This window comes from Nothoprocta perdicaria, unplaced genomic scaffold (assembly GCF_003342845.1).
Source record: "Nothoprocta perdicaria isolate Ctin4 unplaced genomic scaffold, notPer1 scaffold_4, whole genome shotgun sequence".
Taxonomy (NCBI): Eukaryota; Metazoa; Chordata; class Aves; order Tinamiformes; family Tinamidae; genus Nothoprocta; species Nothoprocta perdicaria.
Genome location: NW_020455643.1, coordinates 2,768,743 through 2,789,028, shown reverse-complemented (window position 1 = coordinate 2,789,028; position 20,286 = coordinate 2,768,743). Strand labels below are relative to the sequence as shown.

General features: G+C 38.4%; 1 protein-coding gene across 1 annotated transcript in view; it reads left to right on the top strand.

Moving 5' to 3' along the window:
- The window catches only part of SI (sucrase-isomaltase), a 44,679-nt gene extending 31,337 nt beyond the window's left edge, over nucleotides 1-13,342 (top strand). The window contains exons 34-47 of the mRNA XM_026045251.1: nucleotides 112-246; nucleotides 1,508-1,592; nucleotides 2,641-2,779; nucleotides 5,099-5,232; nucleotides 5,442-5,476; nucleotides 5,572-5,688; nucleotides 6,871-7,019; nucleotides 7,438-7,522; nucleotides 7,636-7,692; nucleotides 8,197-8,321; nucleotides 8,756-8,844; nucleotides 10,236-10,285; nucleotides 12,180-12,350; nucleotides 12,988-13,342. Of these exons, the coding sequence (XP_025901036.1) occupies nucleotides 112-246; nucleotides 1,508-1,592; nucleotides 2,641-2,779; nucleotides 5,099-5,232; nucleotides 5,442-5,476; nucleotides 5,572-5,688; nucleotides 6,871-7,019; nucleotides 7,438-7,522; nucleotides 7,636-7,692; nucleotides 8,197-8,321; nucleotides 8,756-8,844; nucleotides 10,236-10,285; nucleotides 12,180-12,350; nucleotides 12,988-13,050 (1,434 nt within the window). The 3' untranslated portion in view covers nucleotides 13,051-13,342. The remainder of the gene's footprint in view (nucleotides 1-111; nucleotides 247-1,507; nucleotides 1,593-2,640; nucleotides 2,780-5,098; nucleotides 5,233-5,441; nucleotides 5,477-5,571; nucleotides 5,689-6,870; nucleotides 7,020-7,437; nucleotides 7,523-7,635; nucleotides 7,693-8,196; nucleotides 8,322-8,755; nucleotides 8,845-10,235; nucleotides 10,286-12,179; nucleotides 12,351-12,987) is intronic.
- The last annotated feature ends 6,944 nt before the right edge of the window (nucleotides 13,343-20,286 follow it).

The window sequence follows — 20,286 nt, the reverse complement described above, 5'->3', positions numbered from 1 at the left end:
TTAATTAAGGAAATGGTAAAATATTTATTTTATTTTATTTTACAAATTCCAGCATTTAAATACTGGCATGCCTTCAGTGCCCTGTGTTCTACTTTCCTCCTTCTTGTACAGCTGTATGGAGCACACGCCGCTTTCCCGGATTTCCTCCGCAATTCCACAGCTGAATGGTGGAAGCAGGAAATCGCAGACTGCTACAACAACCCCACCAATGCCTCCATGAGCCTCAAGTTCGATGGCCTGTGGATCGTAAGTATGAAAATGTATTCTGTTTCTGAGAAACTTTTGCCTCTATTCATCGTAAGATTTTTTTTCGAAACATCTTGAAATTTCAATTTTAATGCCTCTAAGTCAATAAGCACACAGGTTAATATATTATGAATGGTCTACCAAAGAGTAATTCATTTTTTTTTAAATAGCATCATCATTTTCTCCATATTAAACATCTCACTTTCTATGTCTACAAAATCTTTTTTYCTTATTTTTGACTTTCATAATACTTACTTGGCAATGTCACTCTTCTGTTAGCTCCTGAAAAGMATAATTTTTGCACAACACATGACAACTATTTTTTACAAGTACTACATCTACAGGAGAGAAGGAGTTAGATAGGAAAATTAACATATTAATTAGATAAAATGAACTTGCAGAAGCTCCTAAATAATAATGGTTTTCTATGTAAATCCCAGAAACATSTAAACAGCTATCAAAATGTTTAACATTTTTCTATAGTGCGAACTCTGGTTTCCTATTGCAACCAGAGGACCACAGGCACTGAGGATACAAGTAATAATTACAAAGTTCAGAAATTCAGCAGTTTTTGCATCAATATTTAGCTCTATCTTCTTTAATTAAATTTTATACATACGAAAAGCTGTCCTTTTTAGTGAATATGATGGATAAAGACAAGAGTTTGTAAAACTGAATCCCARTACCTTTAAATAATCCCATGGGATAAGGCACTCTGCTCTCTAGGAAATGAGGTAGTCAGAATCTGCCTGTTCAGGGAGTTTCTTATCAGAAAAATTATTCGTTAAACAGTAGTTTTACACTGATTGAAGAAGAAAAGCAGTACGTGGCTCTGAAAATCAGAGTTCTCCAGTTCAGTTAATTTACTTGTTCAACCTGCTGAAAGAGAAAATTAAATATTTAGGGCACAATTTGAAATAGCTGAAAGGAGCTCATTGCCCAGATTTCTGCAGAATTTGTTCATCCAGCACCGGAGGGCTCCTTCCGAAAGAAAAAAATCCCAACCTTCTGCTGTATTGCTGCTAAATGAGCTCAGTGCCAAAAGCTGCCAGCTCCTGTTGGGTTTGCCCTGCTACTCTTGCATATCCACTCCCTGGGAGCAAAATCAACGGAGAAGAGCCTGGTTCCAACTGCTTCTCTGCTAAACACACTAGCAGAGACAGCACAGGGCTRTTTGTGGCTGTTAGTATTTAAGTGAGCGTTTTAACTCATTTCATCGTGATTGAAACAAATGCAGTCAGGTTTTGCTTTGTGTTTTTAGGACATGAATGAACCTGCRGCCTTCATGAATGGTGCCATCGGYGGGTGTAGAGACGATGTTCTAAATTACCCACCGTATATGCCTCGTAAGTCTGATCCCTACCTCAAACGGTCTGTGGGCATTCTGGTTAATCTCTTAGCATCTCTTTCATGGTGTGTGTGGCAGAAATACCTAAAGTTTAGAAAGAAATAATGGAATTCTCAACAAAAACTCAAGCCTTTTTCAGACAGCGTGAGGGCACTTTTTAACTTCCATCTAGTTCAGAAGGAACAGTGACTACTCTGCGTTTTTAAAAAATAAATTTATCATCTTTAGCTAGTWGCCTGCATTAGGATTTTGACACTTATCTAGATGCTGTGCTCTAGACAGGGTAAAGAACGTAATTTTCAGTGTTTTGGAGACTTTTCTGAGATGAGGAATGTAATCAATGATTAAAAAATCACAAAATACCCAATTGCTTTCCCTCATTAGAAGTTATCTATTCATAAAAATATAAGGTCTAATTTGAAGAATGCCCTTGAAATACTTAACTTTTTTGGCTTGGCTTGGCTTAAGGATGAGTACGTAGTAGTACCATCAGATAATGATTCATGAATGTTTCGCTGCAGTAACTCTTGTTGCTCAATTCTGTCTTCAGTTAGTGTGGATCATTTCTCAGCATTTGTCAGAAGGTTAATATTCAGTGAGAGACCTTTTCTCCCAATTTTCTGTTTCTATGGACAATACGACATTGTTTATAAAGCTCTGCAAAGTTTTTTGAATTAGGATATGCTCTGTTTGCTATTTAAGCCTTGTCAGTAAGAGCACCTATAACCGAGTTATTAATGTACTTGCAGATCCAGATATCTACTCAGGAGTATTAGGAAAAGTCCATTTCAGAAAGCTTGGTATAATATTTTTATAATAATATATAAATGGCTGTATACATACATAAAAGAAAGTGAATGACAAAACAGATTATGTTTTGTCAGACAGACTAACAAAGAGCAGCTCATTGAAATTATTACTGAATGTTACTYGTCAAAATTGGACTCGTTAAGGTTGGACTTGATGATCTCTAGAGGTCCTTGCCAACCTTGAATATTCTGTGATATTCTGTGAAAATACAAGTGTTCTCATTCTCTTTCCAATAGATTTAGGATATCGTTCAGATGGATTAATTGTCAAAACGCCATGCATGGAAGGGCAGCAGTATCTCGCCGATGGTACCCCAGTGAGACACTACGATGTCCATAGCTTGTATGGATGGTCCCAAACAAGACCTACCTTGGAGTGAGTTTTTACACCTGTTTGCTATTTCCAAAATATGTCATCAATACACAGCCCATGTCTCGATGACCAAATATTTCATCATTTCAGTTGCCTGATAAATCTGTCTTCTCACCCCAATGCCTCTAGTTCTCGAGTCCAGTGGGCATTAGAGGTTGAGCCTTCATCCATGTAACTTCTGTGTTGTGTGAGCTTCGTCACTGACCTATTTTGTGAAATGAGGTGGTCATGGTGCTATTTTGATTGCAATTTAATTTAGATGTAATTACCTGCCTTTGGCAATTTTCTTGTCCCTGCATATTCAGATACAACGTGTGGATTTTCAGCAGAGGTTTCTATTACAAGAACACAAGTGAGGCTGTCTAGGGCAGTGCTTTTCCTGTTAAACAGCATCAGCCCATCAACAGAAACCATTCTGCTATGCAGTTCTGAATGCTTTGATTGGCTGTTAGGAAAATTACTTAATGATAGTCTCAAGTAATTACTGTAATTAAAACATAAAACACTTAGTGTTTCTAGGTATTGCTCTCATAACCTGCTTTATTTACAGCAATGATATTGTTTTAGACTCACATCAAGCGCAGAAAAATGTGGTTTTTAAATATAGAATACAATGCAGGCATTCTTAAATTACTGTTTTTAAATTAAATTGAGTAGCACTGAAAAGGGAGAAGAGTGAGTTTTTAAATGCAAATTATATGCTCATGCACACAAGCCTTATGGTTTTCCCTATAAGAAATTAATTTTGCAGTTCCAAGGCAAACTTCATTACATGATCCTCACCAAGAGCAGCCTACCAGCCTATTTCAGATAACACCTCATCTAAGGATGATGTATTTATGTTGTTTCATTTCCAATTCAATGAGTACAGAAGGCATAGTATTTCTTTATAGGTCTTAATGCCCTTAAAGCCCTTAGTAACTTTGATATTAGCAAAAAGAAAGAATATCCCAAGACAACTTGAGTCAATGAGGGAGTGGATGAAGTAGGAAGACCCTTTGCACACCGACCTGCATGCAAACTAGCACATCCCCTACATGTGCACGACCACCCTCTACAGAGCTTGACATCATCTCAATTCTTTTCAGCATATCAGTATTGGCTTTATGTCACTCTTTGTCAATGAGGCTTTTGCAAAGACTTGAAAGCTAGAAATCTTTAAAAAATAATGTAGGATTTTTGTGGTAAAAAAGGGCTTTGGGATGCAGGTAGCTGCTATTGCCTTGGGATCCTGCATCAGTAAAACACATAGGCCACGCTCATCCTTGAGCAGCTTGATGCAGGACCTGCTCTTTCTTTACATTTCATACATTAGCTGCAATTTCCAAAGTGTTGTTTCAGCAGAGTAAACCAGCCAGCGGCGGAAAGCGCTCAATAGTATATGACAAAGAAATAAAAGATACTCGAAAACTTACCGTTTATCTTGGAAGAACTAATTACAGTACATTAGTCTAGTTTAATTACTATGGTAATTTAAGAGACTTGTGTATTTTTGCCGTAATTATAGTGTCACTTAAGCTGCAAATCCTGTAGAAAAAATAAATAAATAGCACCGTATTGGAGCAGTTGTTAAAGCAATTATTGTGGAGATATTGTTAGAGAGCGGTGCAATTTAATCAGTGTAGCTTTTAAACTAGTATTTCAGTCTAGTATCTCTCTACAGTGATTCACAGGGTGTGTGCACAGGAGTTCTAGGAAATCAGCCTGGGAGAGCGTCCGCTGTGGTCACAGAGCTCGGAGCAACGAGAGATGCCTGTGGGAAGGGCACAGAGCACTTAGCTGAGCAAGGAAGCAGCAGTTCCTCCTGTCTCTATTTTTCCTTTTTCTTTTTTTTTTTTTTTAAATTTTGGCTTGAAGATCCTTTCTCTACCTTTTTAGGTATTTTGGGGCAACGACTGAGGCTTTACTTGAGAAAACAATTAGAAATCTATGGTTTATTTCTTTGATCCAGCATTTTTGGCAGCTATAGCTGTGCTGACAGCTCTCACATCTTTGGTAGCCTATTTCCCCCTTTAGTAGCTTCTTCACCTGAATTTTGTTCAGACTATTTCCAACCATTGCTGCAAGTTTTCAGGCATAGCCTGGACCACCTCACATCATTACCCGTAAAAAAAAAAATGCAAATTGCTCTACATTCCAATTTTCCTACCCTGCAATTCACCTACATAGGAAGCTTCTATTTTGGCACCTCCTGTTTTCACACTTCTCGTATTATTTCTCTTCCTATACCCATTTTATTTGCTTGCGGAGAAAACTTCATGCAATGATGTTTTAAGATGTCATTTCCCTGCCGTTGATTTCCTTGTGGGTTCTCACCACCAGGGCCGTGCAGAGTGTCACCAAAGAGCGGGGCATCATCATCACCCGCTCCACGTACCCCAGCAGCGGCCACTGGGCAGGACACTGGCTCGGGGACAACACAGCCGCGTGGGACCAGCTCACCAAGTCCATCATCGGTGCGTAGGAGGGAACTGCAAAAAAAAACAAGTGAAAAGTGCAAAAAAGTGATGTGTTGAAGAAACTGTGAAACTTTTTTCCCATTCTTGTATAATCTATGTAGTTGTTAAGCATACTAAAGAGAAAAAATAGGAGAAAAAAAAAAAAGAAAGAGAATCGTTAATTCTCTAATTATTCAAAATAATGTTGGATTATTTTTTCCTTACAGGTATGATGGAGTTCAGTCTCTTTGGCATCTCTTATGTAAGTTCCTGAGTTTATGCCTTGCATTTACCTACCCTTATGGTGTACAAGAATTTACACTTCTCCCCCTGGATTATCGTTTTTGTGCCTTTCAGACTGGAGCAGATATCTGTGGCTTCTTCAACGACGCAGACTACGAGATGTGTGTCCGCTGGATGCAGCTGGGCGCCTTCTACCCCTACTCCCGGAACCACAACCAGAAAGGCACGCGGGTGAGCGCCGCGTCCACGACGCTTGCACCCCTTCCAGCATCCTCTGCTGCCAGATCCAACGTGTCTTCCCTCAGGAACCATTTTTTTTCTTGGAAAAAAGAACAGTGAAAACAGCCCCTTTTGGTGGCAACATGCCCTGCAAGTAGCTCCGCTGACCTTGGGGCTCACAGCCCTAATTGTGGGCTAAAAGTGTCCCTAATTACACATTGAAGCAGCATGTGGCCCTGGGTAATGAGGCTCTCCAGGGAGCACCTGAAATTCCYGTGCTTTGCACATTTGCCACCATCAGATATTGTATTTCTTTTAGGGAAAAAAGGGAAATAATTACCTAAATGTAGGGCTGTGCTGGCTAAGGACTATATTATAGAAAGCTGTAAAACAAGATAACTAGAAAAACTAAAAAAAAAATWAAAAAAATTGAAACAGCACTTATACTCCAGTTAGAGCTTTGGGTCTAGCAGGGTAGAGCTATTTATATGACATATACCTAATGGATTAAAGTCTCCTTTTAAAAACCAGTGCGCTTTATCTTGCAGCAGCACACCTTTCGATAGGACTTTTAAAGCCTTTAAAAATGCAGATTCAGGGTTATCACGTTGCTTCCAGTCTTACCCAATTTGCCAAGGTATTGTTCAATACCTTTAATAAAGACTGGAAGTGCTCCCTGACATCAGTCATTAGCGCTTTGCTCTCTTCTTGCAAGTCCTGAGTGCTGCCCTGCAGAAAAGAAGGATAATAAATTATGTACACCCAAATGTGTCATCCCTTGGGGAGAGTTTGCACTAAACATTTTTTGCAGCACTCACCCTAGTTTTTTCTCACCTTCTTCCTTCCTAGCTCCCCTGCTTAGCGCTGCTGGTGACTCCTACTCTTTGCATTGTCCCTTAGTTGTTAATTGAGAAACAAATAAAAGAGCTCTTGGAAGAAATGGAATTTGCAAGAGCCTGTGGAGATTTCTCCAGCAATGTTCTGAGGATGATGATTTTGAGGCACATTTGAACACTCCTGCAATTATCAGCAAAACTTTTTAAAAATAAATAAATAAATAAATAAAAGATGCTAAACAAGGTTTATCATAACCATTAGAAAATTCTTTGACCTCTCTTTTTTTTTTTCCCCTCCAACTCTTCAAAACAAAATAATGCAGTTTGAATAACAGCAGTGCCTTCTTTTTTTTTTAAGAGGCAAGATCCCGTGTCCTGGAACTCAACGTTTGAGGACATTTCCAGGCACGTGCTGAATATCAGATACACTCTGTTGCCCTATTTCTACACACTAATGCATGAAGCCCATGCCCACGGAAGCACTGTGATCCGACCCATGCTCCACGAGTAAGTGCGATTCATGAATTTCCACTAAATCCAAGTTTCCATAATCAAAAAAATTATAAAAAAAAAATGTTTATAAAGTTTTCCATTCTTACACCAATTTGCTTGAGATGATTGAGAATGCGAGTTTTCACTATCAAATCACATTTTCATAGCAGGGGTTTACCATTTCATACTATGTAAAAAATGAGCATTATGTTATCTGGGGTTAATACATCTTAAAGCTCCTCTTTGGAGGTAAGCAACATCAAAGCACAAGCTGGTGCTGGAAATGTGCAGAATCAAACAGCAAACTTTGCAAAAAGTAGCAGAAATAAAAACAAAGAAATAGTAGATTCCGTTACTGCCAAAAACTCTTAAGTAAGAGCAGTTTGGAAAAGGTTAATCCTCAGGGTCTAATCATGGCTTGGTGACCTTGCAGGTTTGTGGAGGACAGAACAACATGGGAAGTATACAAACAGTTTCTCTGGGGACCTGCACTGCTCATCAGCCCTGTGCTGGAGCCAGTAAGTCTCTAAATACTTTGAGTGCATATGAAATATTAGATGTAAACATGAGAAGTCACTTTTGCTTTGCTTTTTACTTTTTCTGTGCCTAAAGTGTCTATGTCTAATTCCAGAACGCTGTAACAGTGCATGCTTATTTCCCCAATGCCCGCTGGTATGACTACCACACGGTAAGTCACATAAAGAAGTATGCATTACATAATTCTTCAGAATATATTTATTATATACGTTCTTCTTTACACTGCTTGGGGACAYGGGATGTGCTGGGAGCAGTGGTGAGACAACAACCCATGTGTTCTTTTTTTGCAAAGAGGTGGAAGACAAGACTTGGAAGGAGGAAGAGCTGGCATGTAAAGTCATTTAGCTTGTTCCTAGTATCCCTGTGGTTCAGTCACAGTCAGCTCGAGTTAGGTCATTCTTTTGCATGGATGGAATTTCATATTTTTGTCTTTAAAAGTATTACGTAGATACTCTTACATTAAAAAAAAAGGGGGGGGGGATTCACAATAATGTATGTTTTATAAAAGAATTAATTAGCCTTGAAAAAAAATAGGTAGTATATTTCAAAGTTGATGAGCACATCAGTCTAAAAGTGTAAAATGAGCACGRTTTAAAATGAGCACGTTAACAGACTTTAACGAAGTCTGTTTTCCATTTTATTTTTTCATAATTAGGATGAACTTTCTAGCATCAGGGGACAATTCACAACATTAGCAGCTCCTTTGGAACACATCAACCTGCATATCCGGGGAGGTTACATCCTTGCCAGGCAAAGCCCTGCTAATACAACTTTCTACAGGTATGATAAGATTAATTGAAAATTTAAAATGAGTTTTTTCTCCTTTTTTTTTTCTTTTTTTTTTTTTTAAAAGGTATATCTTTAGTTCCTAGCATAACAAAATACACATTAACTATATGTGACAACACTGGTTTTGATTTCTGGGTTCAAAATGTGAAAACTGTAATTTTATGGTTTAATGCATACTATGCTGAGATGTAGCTCCCATTTCATAAAAATTAGCAGCTGTGAGAAAAGCTAGGTGTATGATAGCACATTAWCTTTCCATCTTCTGGACCATTTTAAATTTAATATTATGGACCGGGGAAGGCCATTGTTAGAGAGAAACTGAGTTGCGATCACTATTTGTAAAATAAATGATAATATTTGAGCAAGATAAAATGCAATTGCCTGAGGAAATCCAGGAAAAAATAGTTCTTTTTCTTTTTTAATAGCCGACAAAACCCACTGGGACTTACAGTTGCTCTGAATGACAGCCAGCTTGCCCAAGGGCAGCTCTACTGGGACGACGGGGTTCGCATCAGTAAGTATCATGGATGGTTCTCGCTTTCCTGTTCTTCTCACTGCGAGGATGTCTAAGTCCTGGTCCAAGCTGCCCACACTAGTTACAGAGTCTCCACTCTTGGAGCTACCCAACAGGCAGGACATTGTCCAGGACAACCTGCTTGGACCAGGCAACTTCCAGGGGCCTTTCTGACCTCGGTGATTATGCAAATCTATGATTTTTTTTTCTTTTTTTCTTTTTTTCTTTTTTTCTTTTACTTTTTTTTCAAAAAGCTTCAATCCTCTCTTCTGGATTCATCTACTATTCTTGCGAGGGTTCTCCAAGCCCTGCTACCGCCTTATACACTGTGGTGGCACATACACATGGATGCTCGAAAGAAACAGTCTGATTTTAAAACCTTCGGGTTAAAAGTAAAGCAAATAAGACTAGAAACTGGTAACTAGAGTGCTGGAACAAATTACAGTAGCCAATGAAAGATAAATAATGTCAAATAGATAATTAAGGAACTTTTCTAGAGCCCTACGTTCTGTGCTTTCTTATAGTAACGCCCATGGTGGTGTGAGGTGTCTCATGAGAAATATTAGGAGCAAGTGCAAGTGATGGACCCTGCTGGCCAAAGCAATCATGTTTGGGGAAACTCTGTGTGAACAGGCCGTCAAATATCAAATTCAAATTAAATTTTTAGGCTAACATTATATTAAAATGATTTTCTTCTGTTWTAAAAAACCATAATGTTATTTATAGAATTTATATTTTGCATAAGTTAAATTGATCCTGGACCTATGACAACATATATAACAAAATTTGTTTCCAAAGCTATGGAGTCACAACCTAGATTATGTGGGAAGCTTTAATTAATTTCCTCAACAATAATAAACTTAAATTATCTTCTGATAAGCCGTACTTAGATGTCTCTTATCCTTTTTATCCAGAGCATATTATCCTTGTAATAACTATACGTTACCACCTGAGATGACCGCAAGTAATACACGAAATTTGCTTTATTTAGCATAACGATGCACAGGAAAGTTTCCAGGATGCTATTAGTGTATTTTGARGTGCTTCACATACATCACGGCCCATTATCACTGGAATTGAGAAGTGATGGCTCTGTTTTTAGAGTTTCAATGATAAATGAAGCCAGCATCAATTACAAGGTGCTTCCCACCAGGATGTCTGCGATCTACTTTGTACGGAGCAGAAAGGCAAGAACCACAAATGCCTCTGGTTATCAGAACTCCTTGGGTTCAAAAGCAGATTTGGGCAAACACGGAGCCGTGCTTTATCTGTACGTCGCTATATGATATGCACGTATATAGTAAAGGCACGATTCTTGGATTGAAATTATAAAAACATATTAACTGAGATGAATAGCAAATGTATTTTAATTTATTCTTCCTTTTTAACAGATGCCTATGAAGACGGGGCATACCTGCTAACAACATTTACTGCTAATCAGGTACACAACATCCACAGGTTTGGAAAAATCATGTTGTGTGATTATTGTTCCTTTTTTAACTGTAGGAATTTTAATTTTGTTCTTTTAATGTTTTGAAATCTCATCATAACACTAACTCTTGGTGCTAGGCCAGTTCTTATCCAGGCATGTGAAGACTGTAGTGGGTCTATAACTGATTTGAAAATGTCTTTGGGATGGCAATCACATATACTAGCAAATACTAGAAAAGCAAACTCATTTTGCATTATTCATGCTCATATATACCTGGGCCACTTCATTTACTTCAGCGGGGCTCTTCCATAGCTGTGCACGTTGACATGAGGTGTTCAGCCCAGACCGAAACCTCCAGGGCAGGTACCAGTTCACAGACTCTGTGTGATGAGAATCTCAGACATTTACATTTTTTTTTCTGGTATATATGAAGAAAATGAGAAGGAGTGCTTGGTATTCACGACTGAATACAATATAACAAATACGACTGCATTAAGAACTATTTGAAAATGGTTCCTAGAAGATCTGCTTTAGCATATTGTTAAATATGGTATATATTTGTGGTAGTACTTCTGATATAATCCTGAAAAATTTATTTCACGAAAGATTTTTATGAAATGAAAGCACATATCAATGCCAAAAGCAGATAAATGTAAGACTAATTGCATTATTTTGCCAGCTGCATATTCAGTGTCACTTTTGCACATTATTTAGTGGCATCTGTTTAAACAAATACATTCTATCTCGATCATCAGCTCATTCATATTTTAAAGCTATGCAGTTAAACACACATATATATCAAAAAGCTAACTGTTGCTGACTAGAAAGGGATTAATATATTAAAAACAAGTATACTGAGCCTGTAACTCCAGCTAGATTCAGGGAAAGGCTTTTAACATTCCAGAGAAAAGCAGGCAAGTGGCCCTTGCATCTGTGGAACGCATAGGTAGACAGAGGCAGAGGCAGCCCTGGCTGAGCAAGGAAGAAGTTGGAATTATTCTTTTAAAATGCGGAAGTTTGGTAAAGAGTAGTTAGTCATCTACCAAGCTTTGCACAAAAATACTTAGGCAGGCCCCTGAGTCGATGAAAAGCAGGTTTTGTTGCAAGAATTGGCATTTCTAAGATGTCAGTTTTTAACAGGACCAGCTGAATATTCAGAATTAAATTAGACTATAATTATATGGACTATCAATTTTAAAGAGGAGCTTTTTATATTGTAATAGAAAATACACTTTGTTTCTTTAGTTTTCCAGGGTGCCACAATATGTTATCTCCTCTCTTCTTTTCTAATTTTGTCTTTGTCAAATAATTGGATGCTAATTGCTGAGGAAGAGAAGCTCGTTTTGCTAATATTCACTATTAGCAGTTACAAGGAGATTATAAAATAAATACACATTTTTCTGTTCTTACAGAAAGCTGGTAAGGAAAAATCTAATTAAAGAGGTCCTAAATCAACCAGTAATGAAAAGCAGGCACACTAAAATAAATACCCTCACTACGAGTGCATTAATTATGCATAATTCTATTGTTCACATTTCCACGGAAGCTCCCRTGGGATCTGAACCAGCAAACACCATTTTGGGGTGACACTAGCATGGCACTGTCCCCATGGTGAATATGTATATATGTATATATGCATACATGTGTGTTCCCTCAAGAAGCAATGGGGACCATGCATTGCCCAAGCATCAGGCAGAGACATGGTTACCAATGGGAAGGGAAGGCGATTTTTCAACTTTGGTCAAATAAATAACACACAAATTAAAAATAAATAAATAAATAAATAAATAAATAAATAGATAAAGAAAGAATGAGTGGCTGAAAGAAACTTGCTCCACTGTTTGACCATGTCATGGCAACCTCTGACTGCTTGCTGCTTGTGCTTGTCTCCTGGTCTCTTCAGAATGGTTTGGAGATCAGCGTGGAGCACCGGGGCTACGCTGACCCCAATAACTTGCTGTTTGAGGATGTCAAGGTGCTGGGGCTGAGCACAGCAGTGCAGCAGGTGACGGTGGTGCAGAACGGGGAGGTCATCGCCTCTGGGCACAATGCCATCTACAATGGCACRAGCCAGGTGAGCAGAGCTCTGCACATCCCATCCCACACACAGGAGATCCCAGGAGAAAGTGTGTCATGATGGAAGGGACACTGCAAAGGCAGATGCTCAAGGGAGGTTACAATCAAGAGCTTGTGTGTGCATTTCAGTGTAGAAACACGTTTACGGTTGGACTTGATGATCTTGAAGGTCKTTTCCTATCATAATGATTCTACGAGTCTTAAGTATGGAAGAGCCCAAACCTTCCCTGGTCATGAAGAACGGGTGGGTTTTGTTTCTTGCTTGGTGCTGCCAGCTTGTTGATGGAATCATCTCACCTGCCTCTGGGATCTTATGACCCTTTCTATAAAAGTCAGTTTTCCAAATGCACAGCTGAATTAAAACATCTTCCACATTTTAACTATTTATTTATTTATATATTTAATAAAAGGAAACTCTGCTCTAAAAGGGCCTCTGAATTTAAAGGAAGGGAAGGTACCAGAGCATCATGATCTGTAATCCAAAATCTGTTAAACTTAACTTCACAGAGGTATCATTCTAGAGGAACACATTCTTTTAGTTTGAGAATCCACTATATTTGCTAGCAAGTGTAGAAAAGCAGTGTGTTGGGATGTACAGAGTTGTTCACAGCTTCTTTATTTGCTTTTTTCCCAAGGTCCTGTCAATCACCAATCTTCAGCTTGCATTAGGCGAGGACTACACACTGCACTGGAGCTAAAATGCTGCGAGATGATGTCAGCCACATCTCTGCATTTTTTTCATTGTTTTTAGAACCATTTTTCAATTTTCGTATTGTTYCTTTGACATACTAAAGTACTTTTTATTGTAAAAAACTTTAGCCATAGTCAGTTCATATTAAAGTATTGTGCTAAAARGGGAAAAGTCATGTTTTAGTATTGTTCAAGGCTAACTACAAGATCTCCATGGGATGCAGAATTTGCGTTTTATGACGCTTCAATATGACTTCATCTGTCAAAACTAAAAACTGAATGCCAAACACTGTTTTCCCGAAGTTCTGGATGCCTTCATGATCATTAAATTTTATATATATAAAAAAAAAAGTTACACTTGTCATTTACTGCTTGTGTTTGGGGATATAATTCTACCCATATATATTTAGCTTCCATCTTATTTTAATTGTGCCATATAAACCACTACTACTAAGAAGTATTTAAGGTCAGACAAATGGGAGTGTTTTCAGATAGGTGATTTAGCATAAAGTACTTTTGCGTTGATCTATACAACACAAAGTTACTTGCAAAAGTCACTTGAATTTTTTTGTATGGCCTTAGTAGGTATTTGTGTTCTCTGATATTTTGCTCTGATGTTGTAAAATTAGACTTGAAGTTTCAAGGTTAATAAATTTGAGGCTCCAAGTTTTTAATTTTAGTGAAGGAAATACTGTTATATGCTTAGTATAATAGTAAATCATGTTAAAGTTTTTTTTTGTATCCCAAGAGAGCAGCAGACGATCCAAACAGCTTGGTAAAGCATATTTTCAATTAAATTTGATGGGAAMAACCTCCTGTCAGAAGTAGTAGTAATCTCTAGTGACTGTGCTTAAAAACCATTTAAATGTTTCCTCTCCGCTTTAAAATTTTATAGTAAAACAGTTAAGTAGCCAACATCTCATAGATGGCTCACTCTAATTATAGGGCAGAATTTATTAAAACCGCATAGCAAAGTCAGGACGTACAGATTACTGAGATGGTTGGCCCTCCTTTATGTTATGTCCTATCCCCTTGTGCCCACCTGATGGTAGCAGGAAATATTTAGCAAAGCTGAAAGCTTCCAGGGGCTTTTTTATTATTATTTTATTATTTTATTATTTTATTATTTTATTTATTTATTCTTTTTTTTTTTTCTTTTTTAAATGTAGTTTAATTTGAGGGAAGTCATCATTCCATTATCTTGGTGTTGTTGTGTCACAAAGCTCAGCACATTGGTGATCTAGGCTCATTTCGACCACATAAGAAGGTTTCTGATGAATCCTCAATTTAATAATTCATGAAGAAGTCATTCAGGCTCTGAAGCTGTGATTGCTTAAACATGCATGCTCCACCCTGCAGCTCTTCAAAAATGCCCCTAAAATGAGCATCCCTCCTCATAGTTTTCACCACCACAAGGAGTTCAGCAGAGCATGGTCTACAGCTTCCTCCTTATATATTTATGCAACATGATCATCCTTGGCTGGAGAGAAAGGAAGTTGCATGCTGAACTAGCTGACATTCTTCTCAGGTGGAGTGATATTTCTCTACGCAGCTCTTCTCTTTGGGTCAGATCCTGACGTGTTGTATAGCATCTCACTCTGCGAGAAGTCCCATTAAAGTTCAATGAGCCTTGTTGAGCAGTGAGATAGCTTTCAGCAGAGTTAAATGAGCAGCAAAATAACATACTACATGTGTTCAGGATGTGATCTTGCGAGGGTCTTATTTCAGCCATATCAAAAACATCTGTTTCTGGAACATACAAGATCACTTTTGCTCCTGGTAAAGGCTGTTCCTCTTCTCCATGGCATCATTTTTTCCCTCATCCTTATATTTCAGTCACAGAGTAAGCCGAAAATGAGCAGATTTCAAGTCCTCAGTAAAAAAAAGTAAATATGTCCTTTTTCAATACAGACCTATTTTTCCTACACTTCATAGAACTCCTGTTACATGGTGTCTTGGCTCTCACAACTGGTCAAGCTGAGACCAGTGAGCACAAGGAAGTGACCTTGTTCCAGCTTTTTGTTCCAAGTTCCCAAGGGAAAGTCTWTACCATTTCTTCTTATCTTGACCTCTCTATTGTGAGGCTGATAAGCCAGTCTGACAACACTGTACTTGTTTATTCTTCTCACTGAAAGGCCACACAAACTGATGCTTTAGCCAAGCTCCGCTGTCAAACAGAACTTCCTGATGATCTCCTATTTGCACACAGATAACACTGGAACAGTTGGTACTTCTCAGAAAGCTGTGGTATGAGAGCAAAAACTGAACAAATTTGTAACAGGTCGTCTCCATGCCAGAGAGCACGTCTATACACAGACCTTAATGGACTACAAGGTTGGCTGTGCATGACAGGGAGGAAACTGTAGGAGTTTTCTTTCTTTTTTTTTCATTTTTAAGCTAGGATTTAAAAACTAATCACTGACTCCTTTATTCAGTTTAAACAAAAATATGTTTTTCTTTTCAACAATCTAAAACTGACTTCAGAATGATTGCTTACTCAAGACTCATTACAGAGATCACCAAAGGTCTATCAAGTTTTCAGCATAACGGTCTGGTGTGGGTGTACATTTACATTCTGGATTTTGAAAGATATTTTGACTTCTTTTCTATGTTTTTTTTCACTCTTCCTTTTTAATTGGTTTAACTAGCATGCATAGCATCCCATGACAGGAGGTCAGCAACACAATTACTCCATGTGAAGCAGCTGGACACCCACCTCCTCCTTTTCCATTCAGTGCCACTTAGTTCTCATGTTGAACAGAAGCAGATCTATTAGTGCATTAGTTTTATGATAAGAAAAATAATCTGCCTTGTTTTCATTGTTGTTTTTCTTCATTAGTTAAGAAGAGAAAATGAAATAACAGAATTAAAGTCCTCTGTGTTGGTCCCCATGTGTAGCCATGCTCCTGTGACGGTTCATCTACGAGAGAAGAACACTAAACAACAGCAGCTGATAAACAAGAACTGTTTCTGTTTAAGCAGAAGAGCCATAAATCTTCTCCACCTCAGCAAGGTGAATGTGTTGGCATTAATAAGCCATCATACCACATAGAAAAGTAATGCAGTAGTAGGTAGAAATCGTATGGAGTTAATAGTCCCTATATTGGTTAACAAGGAATAATGCTCTTCCTATCGTTTCTGCCAGCATATCAAATTCTTAATATCATTCTCTGGATAGTCTGACTTTCTAACCTTTAGAAAAAAATATCYATTTTAGATAAAATAGCACAGTGAGCCCCAGAGATTGGGTGCAATTCAGCTGCCAGCACCAGTTTCCACTGCAGAAATTCTCATGGAAGACACAGCATTTTCCTGTAGAGATATTAAGTTCTGCTTTCAATATTTTCCTACACTAAATGCTGCTTTGGTCACACTTTACAAGTAAGCTGAGAGAAAACAGTACTTACTATACTATACTATGCCATACTATACAATTCATTTGATACATTAAATTTTTTTGCTAGCTTATTCCTAGCATTAAAATACCAGAGTTACACTATGAATAGCATATGAGAACCAAATTTTAATTACCAATAGAGACACAATGATTGACCAAAAAAAAAAAAAAAAAAAAAAAAAAGCAAACGTCTGGAAATTAGGACGGCATAAAAATACCACTCCACATACATCCCATTTTTAACTGCCACCAAGCTTTGTCAGAGATAGGCTATAGGAGGCTCTCTGATCTGACCCAATAACTAGTTTTAGGTTATTGTGTAGGTCATTTGCATGGATGGACAACACAAAAGGTCATTTATTAAGGAGACTTTTTGTATTTTTAATTATTTTAAAAAACAGTCTTAATTGTACATGTAAACTCTATGTTCAGCAGATTTCTTGGGGCCTGATACACAGCTGAAATTGGCCTTTAATAGAACAGATATATAGCTAGATATTTAATTTCATCCTTAGTAAATGAGATTCCTGCTATAAAGACTTTACTTTCCATAGCCTTAGAGGGATTTGTCCACAGAGAGATGAGAGAGCAATCATCAGAGTCCAAGAGGGCCTTGTGAGCAGAGTTACGATATTTTTTTTTTAAAAAAAGTACAAGTTTTCACTCATCCCAGGGCCACTCCAGACCTCACTGACATTGGTTTCTGACAGCTCCACTTGGCTCTGGCCTGACTCCTAAAACATTAGGTCTGTTTTTTAATCCTTCTGCCTCACACCTCTGGCAAGGGTCCCAGGATGGGTAAGCTCCATTTACCAGAGCAAAAATGGCCTTTGAATCTGTTGTTGCAGACCAAAAGCACAGCTTGGAGATTAAATCAGGCTCCAGTAACAGTTTAATGGACTTGGTAAAACTGTCTCTCTTAGTTGTGTGCTGGAAGGTGTGGAGCTGCTTCACACCAAACAGAAACTTTGCACTTGAAGCTTTAACCTTGGCATGCAAGGAACTCAGCAAGCTGCTTGTGCACAATTTGAGTAGAACAGCTAGGTATAGTTTTCACAGTGGTCTAGTATTACATGTATAAACCATGAAGTCAGGGTGGTAAATAAGAAAATGTGGACATACAAGCTAGCCTGCCAAATTGAAAGGAAGATTAAAAATAATAGAGAAAAAAGGTCAATGAATTCCATCACAGCATTCTGCTTTAATCAGTGTTTTTGGTTGCACACCTAGTGCTTGCCCTTAGAAGGGATTAAGAAGGTATACATAGGCCCTCAAATACAAAACCTGTGGATTTCTCATGCTGTTCACATGGCCTTGTCTCCTTTTTCCCTGGGTAGCAGATTTTTTTTTTTTCCAGCAGACCTTCATACATGTAAGTATGTACGTGGCTGGTGTCATCACCATAACTTTGGTTTTAGGRAAGTGTTAAAAACCCATCGACTGAAGCTACAGAGAGGGGTTGCCTCCATCCCTGATTATTTTTTTTTCTGTATCTCTCCATTTCACAATTGAAATACTTTGTAAAAAGTGATGTTCTATCTCCTACACAAATATTCTTATATTTATGTATTTCCTATTACTCTCCGTGCACATTAAAGGCGGATGTGGAATCATTATACCCATTCAGACTCTCGCTAATGGCTAATGGGCAGAGACCTGAGCCGATGTGAGCTAGACAGGATGGGGACAGTTTCCAAAATCCATTACTGGCGCTATGCAATTTAATGGCATGCGCCTTGGAATCGAATACAGTAGAAAGAGAAAGAGAGAGAGAGAAAAAAGAAAACTTAGCAAAGTACAGCAATTGCACTTAAAAATTAATAGTGCTGCTGCAGTTCTCTGTAGATTTAGCTGCTTTTCATGGCTCAAAAGACCATGGCTCTGGTGAATGTCCTACATTTGGTCCTGGAGAACATGGAGAAGCTCTCCTGCCTCACTCACCAAGCAGCCCAAACCACCACCACTGAGACGGAAGCTGGTGGTTTACCTTTTTTATTTTAAATATAGTCACATGGTTCTGGTAATGTGCAGCACTCAGACCTAATTAATGCATTTAATGTGGAGGAATCCACGGTTTGTTTAATAAGATGGGTGTGAAATTCAAGCTTGGATGCCTTCTGCAGTTGGCCACTCTTTGAGGAGGGCCCTGCAATAATCTGACACCAAAATACCTGAAACAGATTCAGACTCAAAACCTGTGGAATTGGCAGCAAAGTAATGGTGTTTGCAGGGATATTTCTGGGGCAGAATACAGGTTTCCCAGCTGCAGAGCCAATTCCTGCAGCACCACACCTGATATTTTTTAATTTTCTGGGAAGATGACAGGAGCTGTGGATTTTAGTTATGGCCCTGGTTTAACCTTGCTTATGTAGCCTTGCTCCAAAAATATTGGCTTTTATAGATATTTATGTTGCTATTGTTTAAAAACTGTAGTTCCAGCGCATGCAGCGAGTGAAGAGACAGCAGCCTTAGGAAAATCCTTGGAGCRGGGAGCTGCGAGCAGAGCCTCTCTGCCAAACCAGAGCAGACACCACTGCACTAGGAGGCACTGATGCCCCTGGAATTGCTGTTCCCTTAATGCTGCAGACACAAGCAGGTCACACTTGGCTGTGCTCGCTCCAATGGAACCACTGCGCACACGCAGTTAATGGGATTTTCCTGCGGGTTCCCTAGCTAACAGCTGGATGGCAACATCTGGCACCGCAGCAGGAGTGTGTGCGCCCAACAGATAGATACAGCAGGTCACATAGACAGATCCTGTGCAAAGCAAGTGATGGTTCCCATTCCGGTTAACACTGCTTCCCAAATCTCTTCACCCTCCGGCACAGGGAATTCAACTCTCTCTTAAGGAAGGGCTACTTTTTCTTTCCACTTTCTTATATTTTATGCACCTTGATATGGTGAAAAAAGGTACATACATTTTTTCATATATTTTAAAGCTTCTCCCAACTCCTTTGGCAGTATTTTAATTCTATTCTTATAAAAAATCAATGTTTTTTGACATATCAATTGAAGAACTTCTGGGGGCTTGTAAAGCTGCAAAATGAAGTTTTATTAACCAGCTATTCCAGTGCTGTCTGTATCTAGCTCAGTTTCCTGAAAACACTCATCTCATAGTGTTTGCAGAATTAAGCCATGTTGGGTGGTGTTTTAACTACAATTATGTCTTTGCAATATGAAATGCTAGAAATAAATCTGATGGGATACAACACTTCAGATTATCTGGCGTGGAAAGCTCAAGGGTTTAAAAATATTCAGCAGATACTGAATATACAGAATTCATGTGTCTGTATACACACACATTCGTATGTGTGTGTATTAAAATTATTCTTTAACTTAGTAGTATTTGTAACATGATTTTCTATTTCATTTATTATATGTCTACTCTCAAATTCAGACCTTTATTTGGTTGAAAGTTAACGCATGAGGCATTATGCACATTACAATAATTATGTAATAAGTAATTTAGAAATACTCTCTGACCAGCTGCTCCTTTCTAATAATCTCATGAGGCCTTTCAGGTGGATATTGTGCTCCATTTGCTCCCAAGGTGATAATTCCTGTTTTCAGGGTCAGGCCATAAAGCAGTTGATACTAACATATTCCAGTTATTTTTAATATTGAAGCAATTTGCATTGAGCACTCTGGGTGCAGGAGAGGCAAATAGACGTGACRTTCATATGGGATGGCCAAAAGTTATTTGCTAAAAACTTGACAGGCTTTCAGGTGCAAAGCTAAGCCTAGCCATGGGAGAGGGGATTAAATCAGGTRGATGTTGGAGCCAGTCACAACCCTCTGATTCCTTGTGGTTTATTCCTATGCTGGGCTCTGTGAGGACTGTGCAAGA